This window comes from Ostrea edulis, chromosome 5, assembly GCF_947568905.1.
Source record: "Ostrea edulis chromosome 5, xbOstEdul1.1, whole genome shotgun sequence".
NCBI lineage: Eukaryota > Metazoa > Mollusca > Bivalvia > Ostreida > Ostreidae > Ostrea > Ostrea edulis.
The window spans coordinates 57385532-57400039 of record NC_079168.1 but is presented as its reverse complement, the minus strand read 5'-3'; the positions used below and the strand labels follow the sequence as shown (position 1 = coordinate 57400039).

The 14508-nt window shown below is 35.7% G+C and overlaps 2 protein-coding genes across 4 annotated transcripts in view; one reads left to right on the top strand and one right to left on the bottom strand.

Moving 5' to 3' along the window:
- Positions 1 to 4535: 4535 nt before the first annotated feature.
- LOC125651632 (membrane protein FAM174-like) lies at positions 4536 to 13287 on the bottom strand. The gene is made up of 3 exons (XM_048880319.2): positions 12881 to 13287; positions 7495 to 7655; positions 4536 to 6074 (listed from the first exon to the last, which is right to left on the bottom strand). The coding sequence occupies exons 1-2, from the start codon at positions 13162 to 13164 to the stop codon at positions 7511 to 7513; spliced, it is 429 nt and encodes a 142-aa protein (XP_048736276.1). The 5' UTR covers positions 13165 to 13287; the 3' UTR covers positions 4536 to 6074; positions 7495 to 7510.
- A 203-nt stretch (positions 13288 to 13490) lies between these two features.
- The window catches only part of LOC125649160 (CST complex subunit CTC1-like), a 73584-nt gene continuing 72566 nt past the window's right edge, over positions 13491 to 14508 (top strand). For 2 of the 3 annotated variants that reach the window (XM_048876427.2, XM_056164916.1), the window contains exon 1: positions 13491 to 13680. The gene's annotated coding sequence lies outside the window, so the exon portion shown is untranslated. The remainder of the gene's footprint in view (positions 13681 to 14508) is intronic. The other variant, XM_048876426.2, reaches the window with a different exon arrangement.

Sequence of the window (14508 nt, the reverse complement as noted above, 5' to 3'; positions counted from 1 at the left end):
AGTGCAGGGTAACTAACCTTGGATTTCTAGTACAGGGTAACTAACCTTGGGTTTCTAGTGCAGGGTAACTAACCTTGGGTTTCTAGCACAGGGTAATTAACCTTGGGTTTCTAGTGAAGGGTAACTAATCTTGAGTTTCTAGTGCAGGGTAACTAACCTTGAGTTTCTAGTGCAGGGTAACTAACCTTGGATTTCTAGTACAGGGTAACTAACCTTGGGTTTCTAGTGCAGGGTAACTAACCTTGGGTTTCTAGTACAGGGTAACTAACCTTGAGTTTCTAGTGCAGGGTAACTAACCTTGGATTTCTAGTACAGGGTAACTAACCTTGGGTTTCTAGTGCAGGGTAACTAACCTTGGGTTTCTAGTACAGGGTAACTAACCTTGGGTTTCTAGTGAAGGGTAACTAATCTTGGGTTTCTAGTACAGGATAACTAACTGCTTGGGTCCTATACACTGGTAATTGGATTCGACAAAACGTTATCAATAAAAGAAATATAGTAAGAAACCACAAAAATGTATGTGATTTTTGTAGTTTGAATTTGAAAACTGTTCTCACTCTAACTGAAACTAGTGAATTTTTTAATTCAAACAATGGGCAGCAGGCATAGCCTATTTCAACCCTCTCCCTGTATTTTGGTCCCGTATCTCGAATATCATCAGCCTTGGTGTTCGCTCTATCTTGTCTTTGGTGGTGGATTAAAAAAAACCCCACATCTACTCTAAGTTGGGATTACTTGCTGTGGTTTGTCACAACGTTCATTGTTGATAGAATTGGTAGGGACACCCCACAATCATTACTGCCATGCAATTTTGATTTTGAACCTAATCATTTTATATGTTATCCACAGTGAGCATCGATCTCGTGGTCTTTCCCAAACATTGTTTTAGCTCACCTGAGCCAAAGGCTCAAGTGAGCTTTTCTCATCGAAAGTTGTCTGTCGTCATTGGTGTCGTAAACTTTTCACATTTTCATCTTCTCCAGAACCATTGGGCCAATTTTAACCAAACTTGGCACAAAGAATCCTTGGGTGAAGAGGATTAAAGTTTGTTCAAATCAAGGGCCATGCCCTTTTCCAAGAGCAGATGATAGCGAAATAGTGAAAATACATAAACAAATTTTAAAAATCTTCTTCTCCAGAACCACTGGGCCAATTTCAACCAAACTTGGTACAGCCTCTAGTCAGTTATTTGACTAGAGGTTGCATTTTCATTGAAATTGAATCAAGCGCACGTTAATACCACAAACACTAGAATAAGAAATAGATAAGATATACCCAACTAAAGGCCATTGTAAATACTTCAAACACCAACATCTTGCAATGCCCTAGATCTAGGAACTTGATCAGTATCTGGGGGCCTTGCATCAAATAAAAATACATGCAGTCTTCGCACATACATATCATCAAAAGAAGTCAAAATGTCACAATCAAATCTATGTAGTATTACCACATATATTGTAGTGATTTCATGGAGGAATATCATGTATTTTAATTTTTCACTTTTACGGCTGTTGATAAGTTATGATAGAAATTAATCGAACACATCTGATATTAACTTTTCCGAACGAAACAAAAAGTACAAATTCTCGATATAAACAAGAAAAAACCTATCTCAGTGAACATGATGATATAAACTGCAGTTGTTCTGTTAACACATTTCCCATGATGCACCTTGTTCATTGAAAAACTTTATTCATTTCTTAAATGCACGTACACATATACTATGGAGCACCAAATTAACATAAACTCAAATAATTAAAGATATCTTCAATTATCTACAATGATATTGTATAATGAATTAATGCGCCATCAATTCTTTTAAATAGAGAAGCAATCCTATCAAAGAGATCATTAACCAAATTGTGGATATGATGGTTAAAGATATCTTTAATTAGATAGCTGTTCTCTCTAAAAGAATAATTGCGAGCATCAATTGAATTAATGATATCATTAATTGAAGAAAGCAATGATTCAATAATTCATCATCGTCATATCCAGGCCAAAGTAATCCTTTTGCAAGGGTGAGGCTAGACTGTCCTGTTGAGGTCGATTGATTGATTGTACCTTAAATTCTTAAACATCTTGCTCGAGAATTTTTCACTCATATGGAAACGTCACCAAGACCGGTGAAGGGCTTCAAATTTAGACCTATACTCTGTACTTACGGCCATTGAGCAGTGAGGGCTCTTTAGCATGTTACACCTACTGTGACATGGGACATCCATTTTTAAGGTCATCTCTGAGGACCAGTGACATTCACACCCGATGTCGAGTGTTTGACGATGGAACTGTCACTACCTGTTTTAACGACTTACATGTAGGTCTGTCGCGGTCAGGATTCAAACCCCAGCCTTCCGCATAAGTTGAATATAGATGGCCTCTGGTTGTGATTGCCAGATGTTTGTTTGTCAGGATTGAAAGAAGCTTTCTGAATTTCTTCCAAAAAGACTTGCATTGTGTTGCAAGTTCACATGCCCCACCGAATGACAAAGTGTCCCCAAGGTAAAAGAAGTCTGCTAAAACTTCAAATGTATCCTTGCCAATTTTTACCTCCATGACAGCGCAGACACTTGTATCTTGGATCAGGTTTAAGAGGACCATTGATTCCACTACATTTCTTATGGACCCAGCACAAGCAGCTGTTACAGAAGATGGAGTTCCTAACTGTGCCTTTTAGGCAGACTGAACATGGGTACTTCCCTGAACTTCTCACAGATTCTACATTCAAGACTGATATCATTACTTTGGTCTTGCCCACATTGACCTTTCAAGAGTCTCCTCCAAACCTTTCTTCCACTCGGCCACTTATTCGATCAGCAACTCAATGGAAGTGTCAACAACTGCTAGATCATCCGCATACAGGAGCTCCCAAGGGCAGCTTGTATGAAATTGGAGTGCCAGTGCTTCCAATACAACGATAAACAGCAATGGACTCAAAACAGATCCTTGATCAACACCAACCTTGACATTAAACTCGTCACTATAGCCATCTCCTACATTACATGGCTTCTTGCATTTGAGTACATGATCTGCACAACTCTTGACTAACCATTCATCAATACCTAGCCTGTGCATCGCCCACCAGATGATTTTCCTAGGTATTCCGTCGAACTATTGCACGCATTAATTGAATTGATGCATGCAATAATTCAATTAAAGAGAACAATAATTCAATTAATGTGTACATTAATTGAACTATTGCTCTCTTCAATTGAATTGCAGCTGTCCCATGGGAATCCAGGTTAGAATAGGTCCTCAGTACCCCTTCCTTGTTGTAAGAGGCGACTAAATGGGGCGGTTCTTCGGATGAGACAGCAAAAACCGAGGTCCCGTGTCACAACAGGTGTGGCACGATAAAGATCCCTCCCTGCTCAAAGGCCGTAAGCCCTGAGGATAGGCCTAAATTTTGCAGCCTTTCACGGGCAATAGTTACCTTCAGTTATTAAGTTTATGTTAATATGGCATTCAATATTTAAGACTAATGTATTAAATTTATCATTTCGTGTATAGTTTTATATATTTTTCTTTAGACAATAAGAGAAGGCATGCAAAATTCAAGGAGCCTGGTCTTTCAATTTCCAACAAAACTGCAGTTCTACTATGAATTCTGTATAAGACTATGCCAAACGATGTTGCCAAGTATGAAGAAGATCCTGGCACCTTGTCAGAATGGACAAAGTGTATCATAAAATATTAAATTCTCATATTAGACAAGTTAAAATTAAATGCATACCATCTATCATTTCGTGTTTAGTAAAACAGAAGTGATGATAAAATCAGACAGGTTACATGAGGAATTATATGTACCAATTCCAGCTGCAAAGCTTTCATCAACATACTCTTTGTTTGTATTTAGGCTTATTACTACAAATTAATGTAATTTAGAAGAACTTGTCTTTAATTCCACATTTGGAAATCCAACTTAATACTCACAGTTCACTTACAAAGGACGGAAATCTTCATAATCACGTTTCAGTTTTAAACACTTTTAATATCGATCTAGTCTATGGGTCAGATGAATTTGAGTTACTTCATAAAAAATCCTTACAGAGATACATGTATATCGCAGGATCAAGTAATGTTCTACCAAGCCCTCATGTTTACTTCTCGTAAAATAATTGTGCTGTGAAGAAACTCTAAATGTACCAGGCCACAACAAATTCGAGAAGTCAAATGTAGTTTCTCATGAACATTTAGGAAATTTGAAATCCCAGAACTTTTCCAAATCCAATGACATTAAAATGAAGGACTTCTCGATCCTTTACAATTCCTCACGGAATGGTACATACTGAAGCAAAGATCCACTTTCTGTTCAAATACCTGACTTCGACTTCATCATAGCATCATATTTGTGACCTCTCTGTTCTAAATTTTCTTTTCATTGAATTTCCAAAAGTTTTGAATTAATTATCATCCTTTGCCTCCTATGACTTCAGTACAATGGCACGGTATCCTTTACAGAAATTGAGCCCCGTTTCGCCAATTTCTACCTCTTTTACATGAAAACTATTTAAGACAAATCACAAGTAAATGAATTGAACGACAATTATCTATTATAGATAAAGAATAAGGCAAGTATAATAAACATCATACAAGAGCAATGAGTAATTCAATATGCATTTCATGCATATAAAAAACAACAGACCCATGGGCCTTAACGGTCACCTGAGTACAAGACAAGACACTCAACCTATAGCACTAAAGTGTTGCTGTGGGGGGGTTGCTGGTGCAACAAGTGGGAAACTTTTATTTGTTTGTATCATCACCATCCATCCCCTCCATCCCCCCCCCCCCCCAAAGCGCTATATACCAATATTTGGCAAAAATTGGTCATGTACGAAATTGAATATTCCAAATGCTAACTAATAAAACAGGATAGACAACAAGTGACTGGCACTTATCATGATAGGTCATGTGACTGGGGTGCGTGTAATTCAGGTGACCGAAATCCCAGACACCAATAAGAACAGTTCAAAATACCCTAAAAACAAAACTAAATGTCATATCTATCATTAAAACAGTATGACAAAGCAGTGATTTTAGAGCCTCAGGGAATTATAATTAATATTTGATCGTCTCATTAATTCAAAATATGTACTTGCAAGCTAACAAAATTATATACAATTTCAAATTCTCAAACAGTTTTCATCTTGGACAATATTTTGATTGTATAATATTTGAGCATGTACTTTGAACATTCCTAAACTGTAAGCATCAATGTAATGTGTGTATACCTTCATCTCGGACCTACAATTACAATTCATACTATAAGAAACACTTAATGATGCTCCTCTGCTGAAAATGGTTGAAGTAGCATTGCTTTGGTTGAACTTACAATACACCTTGTAAAGTCAATCTTATAAAATGCTTACATCACATTTGAACGAATAGAAAGTTTTGGTTTAACATTAAAGCACCATCACCATTATACAAAATAATATGGAATTAATCAAATGGATAAAGAAAAACCCAACATATTTCCACACTACAAACTTGCAAACATGTGCTCAATAAATAAAAAAAAAGCTTCATCCCACACAATTTCTGACCAATCAATAACACAGAAGAAACATCCATCTCAACAATTTACAGAAACTTAATAAGTCATACTCCCTAAAGCACTGAAAGAATACAAAACATACAAAAATAGAACTGGATTTCATAACAGATAGTCACACCAAGACAGAGTAAGTCATGTTTAAAACAGCACCTTCTCTTTCACATTTAATGTCATTCGAGTATTCTGTAATTCATGTCATATCCCTATAATTGAATTTATGATTAAAGTACAAGCACTTGTTAATCTCATTGGCATTATGCAACTAGAAAATGTCAATGTTGCGTAAAACCCAGATCTTAAATAATTCAATCAACATGATGAGGTACATGAAATTTTTACAATGGATTTCTTAAAGCTGACTACAATCACTTTAAGTGTAGTGAACAAAATGTTCAATAAAATATGTGTATGTGGACGTTTTATCAAATGTACGGTCAATAAAGCCCCATGTAAATTTACAGCATATTCCGTGGATTCCTCTGTTGCATTTTGACAGTCCATTTTGTCATCCCAACTACAAATGAAAATACAAAGATCACAATAAAATTCTTGCAAATATTGGAGAGAAGAACACTATAAGATTATTTTTCTAACATTATTTTTATACATGACTCTAAATAACAACTGAAAATAATTTATTCCGGATGCATATTTTTAAAAAAATCATTTCTGATATTTTATTACCAGAACTACACACATACATGTATATTCAAAATGTAGCAAAGTGCATTGCCTGAACACAAGACATGTATTGCTACATTACATATTGAGACTCCATTCACTTGTAATTTTAAAGAAAGGAGGAAATATGATGGAGCAGACCAGGCGTTGAACCAGGTCCTCTGACCACCGGATCTCCAGGCAGGTTCTCAAACTACTAACTGAGCTACCTGGTACATGTACTGGCAATGAAACCAGTCTGACCACCCCATTCCTGGGGATTCTTTGCATTTCTCTCATATTGTGATTCTAGGAACAGACTGTCATTCTGACCTAAAGCCTGACCACCACTCTCTTTTACAGATTGTAGAACTTTAGTTACATGTATATATTTGCATCCAAAGGCAAGACATTTAAAGGCAAGAGCAGAGACAATGACAATTATTAAAAGTGTCAGACAGTAACATATAACACACTTGCATCTCATTTCAATTTAAGTACAAATTTACAATCATTTCGCATATAAGTGTATAGTGATGTCAAAGGTAGAAGAATTGTTGTGTACAAATGAAATGCTATACTTCTTGTTGAGAGTATCAGGTACTTTAGCATGTGTTCAGTGATCACGAAAATGTGTTTTCCATTAAGGATGGATTCTTGTCATCATTCAGACAAATTAGATGATATGCGTCATATGTGCATGTATTTTTTCCAGTTATGAAACATGTAGTTCATGGAGCCACAGTACTCTGTCTTAGAGTTGTAATATTGCATTCTCAGATAGGGAAGTTAAATCATAAGGATATATATTTTTGGTGAATCAACAGCATAGTAAATAACATCACTTATTCCCTCATTTGAAAGCACTGATGTTTGTCTGCAGTAGGACAGAATCACAGGAAGATAAGATTTTCAAAACTAAGGGAATAAGTTGTAACTGACAAAAGTAACAGGGTATAGTAAATATGTATCTTGAACTTGCTATCCCTCTCAGCCAACTTTTCAGATGACTTATTCCTAAGGAAAAAATTGAGAAAAATATTTTTCTCTTTTTTATATGATCCAATAAGTTTGTTTGAAATTGGCCCATAACTTCTCGAGAAGAAGACATTATAAATGTAAATTGTTACACACATGTCGATAACCAACACTGATAGCAATAAGTGGTACTCTAGTGATCTAAAAAAGTATTGTCCTATCATCCAAAATTTACAGTAATCTTTTTCTAATCTAGACAATAGTTGCAAGGATAAACATCAATTGATTTATATCACCTCAATTTGAAGAAATTCACTTTTTTCTTCTGTTCATTTCAAAAACAGTTGTGTCTTCATCGTCGTCGTCGTCATCCGCATCAAGTGGCGCCATTTCATAGTCTGCTCCACGCCCAGTAATCAAACCATATTTCTTTGACTTGTTACGTTTTCTCCTCAGCCTGTTTGAAATCCAAATTCACATTAATTCAATCATTTTTAAATTCCTATTGAATACTCCTCTACTATTTGTTCATTTGATATCATTTTAATTTTTAAATCAAAAGAATCATGCACTTAATTACATGTCTATGTACATTGTTACAGTACATGAACTCATATGTGCATGAAACTGAAATACCTACCATATCATATCATAGATACTAGTATCATAATAAAAAGTACTAATAAAGTACTAAAGACTTGTCAAACTAAAATTAAAGAAAAAGCTATACATGTACAAGTAAATTAGCATTAGTTCCCCAAATTGGAAGTGCTCAAAATGAAACCTCCTCCCCTTAATGTACTGCATGGTATGGAGGAGAAAGCATGAGCTGGAACATAGACATTAAGCCACATAGGTGAAGTGTTTACAAACTACTTTACATCCTCCACCCCTCTTAAATCCACTATAACTTTTACGAAAATAATTGTATCCTCCTGTCCCTACAATATGCACATCTACAAATGGCAATGACCGATGTACAAAGTTTTAAGTCTATCCGATAAGCCATATAGGAGGAAAAGCATTCACAAGATTTTGTGACTGACAGACGGACAGAAACTACAAAACCAATGTCTCCCCCTGAAAGAGGGGAGACACAATGAGCTGCCATATTTTGCCTTCGCTTGAAGCCTTCAATTCCTGTTGAAATCTTAAAAACTCAAAGTCAACTGCGTCTTTGAAATTCTCTGACGACATTCCAACACACAAATTTCAAATTTTGAACAAGAGCTTTAATATTTGCTGCTTTAAAGACCTAAAGTGACGTGTTACAGTTAGGTATGTGTCAATACCGTTAACACCATAGCTGTATAGCTCCATTAATGAGGAATATTTCAAATTTAATTTGTCATTACAGCTCTGCAATACCAGGGGAAAAAAAGTGGCCTTAGGCAAAAAACTCTAACATATCTAATCATTACATTATCACTATTAAATGCTATCTGTTGCAGGTATAATTATAATTATGTAGTTATTTCACTCACAAAAAATGTCACCAGTCATAGGAGAAATGCAAATGCAAGAAACCATATGCCCAGGGCTATTTCAGCAAGAGCATTGCCTCCCCTTTTAAAAATATCCCCCCCTTCCCTAAAGAAAATCTGAATGTCACCATTTAAGTAGTGGTACTGACTCACTGAGTGCATGTCCCCAGTTTGTCTTTAGTTGATAAAGGCTCTTTGTCATGTCAGTGTCTACATTAATTGACACTGGGCAACAGTTTTAACTGTCTCGTGATCACGCAGAACCTGGGCATTCCTTACTCAGTGCAAATATAATGGGGATAATATGCAGTGAGGAAAGCGCAAGAGGAACAGACCAAGAAACACCTGGAGGCCGACATCAAAAGAATGGGGAAAATGTGGAAAGAACTGGTACAAACTGGGGTCTGGAGAAATCTTGTGGGTGGCCCATGCCCCTCAAGGAGTAGTAGACATAAGTAAGTAATATGCAGTGCACATGTATAGCATGTGATAAATATATGTCAGATGGTTACAATTTTTCAGCATAGTATAGTGTAATCAGTATTACCATTACATGCATCTCATTTTCAGTGCTTTCGGTTAAGACATAACATGACAAATAACTTCATTTACTTCTCGACATGAGACTTTTTGAAACAAGGAAAAAGGTTACTAGTGTATACTGAAGACTGATGTTATATTATTACATGTATATACTTTTATGTAATAACACTGTAGAAGCTAGAGCATGTCACATGGACGTCCATTATATTTACATTTGACTCCAGTCTGCAAAATTGTCAAGACTGGTTGAAAATAAATGATTCATGATAAAAAATGTTTTGTGACACACCCATGTGTTTTCATTTGAAGAATCTCACTTTAATCAGGGCTCAAAATCATGATGGATTTGGGCTGAGTACATGCCCTTGGGGGTCCTTAATTAATTTGAATACATATCATAATTCCTCAATGATCAAGCTAGTAAATTTTGTCTGTGTGTGTCTAGGGTCTTATTGAATGTAAAACAATTTCTTAATTTCACTTTTATTTATAACATTTAAGTTGTACTATGAAGTAATATAAATTAACAAAGTTTCTAATCTTGAATGAGTAATACTACGACACGTTTCTAATCTTGAATGAGTAATATTACTACACGTTTCTAATCTTGAATGAGTAATATTACTACACGTTTCTAATCTTGAATTAGTAATATTACTACACGTTTCTAATCTTGAATGAGTAATATTACTACACGTTTCTAATCTTGAATGAGTAATATTACGACACGTCTCTAATCTTGAATGAGTAATATTACTACACGTTTCTAATCTTGAATGAGTAATATTACGACACGTCTCTAATCTTGAATTAGTAATATTACTACACGTCTCTAATCTTGAATGAGTAATATTACGACACGTTTCTAATCTTGAATGAGTAATATTACTACACGTCTCTAATCTTGAATGAGTAATATTACGACACGTTTCTAATCTTGAACGAGTAATATTACTACAGGTTTCTCATGTTTAATGACACTACATTTCCATAAATGGCAAAAATGAAGATGACATTTGTAATTTTTATTTCGTGTCCACATGTCGTTGTTTCTTTGGGGCATCCCTTGTGGTAGTTGAACCCTTACTGTGTGCTAATATAAGAGAAAACAGTTCACCGGTAGTCTTATTTTTATTCAAAGGGTTTACACCAATGAAATTTGTTGTATGAAATTGCTGGATTTAAAACGAAAGTAAGAGGATGAAACAAGTCGTCAGGGTTTTATCCAGTTTTCTATATGTTACTACCCTTTCATACATTTGATGTGGGAGATGAGACTACTTCCTAAGGTGCACTCGGGCTGTTTTGATGTTTGTGAAAAATATGTAAATTTGTAATCTTGTTTGAGGGTGAAGAGAGAGAGAGAGAGAGAGAGAGAGAGAGAGAGAGAGAGAGAGAGAGAGAGAGAAAATACCAGTAAGGTTCTGTTTTTCTGGTATCGACAGAAAAGATGTCATAGGGTGGATATGAATATGAGTAATAATCATATTTGAAAATTTTTTAGTACATTAATTGTACAATATTATACAATACATTCCATAATATAAAAATTGTGTGTGTGTGTGTTAAATTTCACTGTGGGTCTTTGAATTCAGACAGTTTACTGGTCCTACTGGTCAGCAAGTTTCAAATGTTTTCGTGAAGACTGTAATAATGGGACTTTTCAAGAATGCAGTCGTGAGCTTCAAGGGGAGGAAAGTAGGGTGGGGACATCCTCATAATAATATCAGGGCTTGAAATTAACATATACAGGTATGCCCGTCAGTCTGTGACTGGTTAAAAGTCTGGTGGACTGACTGACATTTGTTTTAGTCAGTCCGATAGGACTGGTTAATTTTCTAAAGCATCATTTTGGAAAATATACTTATGAAATTTTATACACACATTTGGCATGCTTCGATTTGTAGATGAATTTGATTCGTAAATATAAATCCCACATAAAGTGTTACAAGTTATTGTCTGAGGCATATTGAGTAAAATTTCATTGTAATAATATTAACGAAATATGTTTAATTATTTCTGTAAAACTCTGTTGGACTGGTAAATTTTTCTGCGGACTGGTTGAAATTATATCCCATCAGTCCGGCTGGATTGATGTCAGACATAAAAAAGTTAGCTTCAAGCCCTGAATATCTCAAACCAGACATATAAATTGATTGATTACTGATTTTCATCTATATTGCAAGACTTTGATAACATAGAAATGACTTGGAATACATGTACATAAATATGATTTTTGTTAATTCTCATACAACTTTGTGTAGTTTTTACAATCGAAGGGATATTTTTACCTGTGGAAAGGGGAAATATTCATTTGTTGTCAAAAGGGGGAAAGGTACCCCTTAATTACCAGTAGTAAAAAGAACCTAAATAAACCTCTGGTCATACACAATGTTATTTCCAACTTTCTGCAGAAAACTTATTGCAAACTTATTGCAATTTGGTATAGAGAGTAATTGATTTAAAGGGGAAGGCAACCCAAAATTTTTTTTACATGATGAATGATAGGATTAATTAGATGATAAAATTTGTCATACTATTCTGTTGATATACGGCCTAGTTAAGCTTCAGTACGAAACAAATTTGAAAACCTTAAAAGTTTTAAAAATTCCCGCCATCTATAGAGGCTGTCATGATGTGGAACTCTTATGTATTAAAGACCACAAAAATCAGTAATTTTAACGTCACACTGTCTGTTCCGGTTTTGATGAGATTCTAAGATCATCAAATATGTGCATGTGATAGAATTTACGAATAGGTAGATGCCTTTCTGTCAAGCTGTTAACTGCACTAATTAATGCAAAGGGGAGATGTGAAAAGTTTTTTATCCTCGAAATTCCTGATCCGACCAAGTCATCTAAAAAGAAAAAACTGTAAACTGTGGATCCATCATTTGCGTAATGACAAGTTGAGGTTCGAGACATTTGTATGAATACATGTGTACCATCTGCCTGATCTGCCACTCGACCGAGCATCTTTTCTCAATTTCTTCTTGCGAAAGAACAGGCTCAAATCTATATGGCCCCAAACTTAACTGTTCATGACTTGTCATGTTTACAGTGATGCTGATGAAATAAACCGGAACCAACGGTGTGATGTCATAAATTAAACTTAAATGGGTGTAATTCAAAATATATGATAGATTGATATTGATTTAATCGTTAAGCATGGGTTTTTGTTGTTAAAGACTGTCATTTCCGAAACCAGTAAGTAATACTTCATTCATAAAAGCAACAATGTGGTTAGGGTTGCCTTTCCCTTTAAGGCACCATTTTTTACTTCAATGAAATTGTGGTGCGTGGTGCAAGCCTTTCCCAATCACTGGACCTATTACACGTCAATTCAAGGGGTTAGCTCATAGCACCAAATTTAACACGATGGGAAAAAATGCATAGGACTAGAGTAGGACTTCAACCTATGCATCCTGAATCTCTAGTCAGGTGCTAAATTGAGCCATCTGTATACTGGCAATCGAACCCGGTCGGCAACTTCATACAAAAATGAGCTAACAAGGTCAACAACTCCACATATTTAAAATTTGCCAGTGTGGTCAAGATGTTTCAACAAATATAAAACAAGCTACTTTAACAATTAGTTAATGCATGTAAACTAAAACGCACGACAAGAATAATACAAACAGCACAGCAGAATTTACCTCCAGGCCTTAACTCCAAAGTACACCACTACTATAGCAGTTATTCCTATCAACACATAAAACGCTCTCATTAACATGTCCTTGTTATTTGTAATGGTTTCCATTATTCCACCTTCACTTGGCGGCGTAACAGTGCCATTCGTGCTGTTCTGTGTCGTGGTGTCCAATATCACTGTGGAAGTTGTATTGGATTTTGATGAAGTATCTGATTCAGCACATGGAAATAAGGGGAAAATTGTCAGAAAGACAACAATGGAAAAAAGAAAAACTGCTTCTGATGCCATGTTGACTGCTTAGTTAACTATCATGATGTAAACGATGACGCAAAACTCTAAATTCATTCAATCATAGATACAGCGAAGTTTTGGACACATCACAAGGTACAACGGAAGTTGTTGATCATGCTCACATTAACTCGTACTATGGGATCTCGTTTTATGATACTACACAAATAATATACACACAAATATTACATAATATTGCTAATCATGGTCCGTAACAATATATCAAATAAATTTAAATCAATTTCTATGTTTTGATTACTCTATCTCAAAGTATTTTAAAAGAATTGCAATTTTTCTCCACCGACAACGGAACGAATTAATATTTACAGACATTTTGGCGGCATTTTTTTTCTTTCAAAATTATATGCTATATTAGCTTGATTGTGTCAATTCACGGTCAAATGACATCAAGCAGGACTCAGAGGTCTAGTTAGCCTAGATGATGTGTGTCGTAGAATCAAATTTAAAATCTCAGCTACGTTTTACAATCCTACAAGGAATGAACAGCTGATGAAGGTGAGTTCACATTTCATGTGATACTGACTGATAGGCCTGCGCGCGCCTGTCCTATATCACAGGAGTTTGAAATGTTATCAATGAAGTTAATAAAATGTACTTGATTGACCAAGCCATGAGCTATGCTTACACTTACGCATAGCTCATGGCTTGGTCAATCAAGTACATTTTATTAACTTCGCTATGTAGATGTTAGAATGAGAGTTGTATTTGGTTGTGGAGATGCTGGGTCTGATTCAGTAGATGTTAGAATGAGAACTGTATTTGGTTGTGGAGATGCTCGGTCTGATTCAGTAGATGTTAGAGTGAGAGCTGTATTTGGTTGTGGAGATGCTCTGTCTGATTCAGTAGATGTTAGAGTGAGAGTTGTATTTGGTTGTGGAGATGCTGGGTGTGATTCAGTAGATGTTAGAATGAGAGCTGTATTTGGTTGTGGAGATGCTCTGTCTGATTCAGTAGATGTTAGAGTGAGAGTTGTATTTGGTTGTGGAGATGCTGGGTCTGATTCAGTAGATGTTAGAGTGAGAGTTGTATTTGGTTGTGGAGATGCTGGGTGTGATTCAGTAGATGTTAGAATGAGAGCTGTATTTGGTTGTGGAGATGCTCTGTCTGATTCAGTAGATGTTAGAGTGAGAGTTGTATTTGGTTGTGGAGATGCTGGGTCTGATTCAGTAGATGTTAGAGTGAGAGTTGTATTTGGTTGTGGAGATGCTGGGTCTGATTCAGTAGATGTTAGAATGGGAGCTGTATTTAGTTGTGGAGATGCTCTGTCTGATTCAGTAGATGTTAGAGTGAGAGTTGTATTTGGTTGTGGAGATGCTGGGTGTG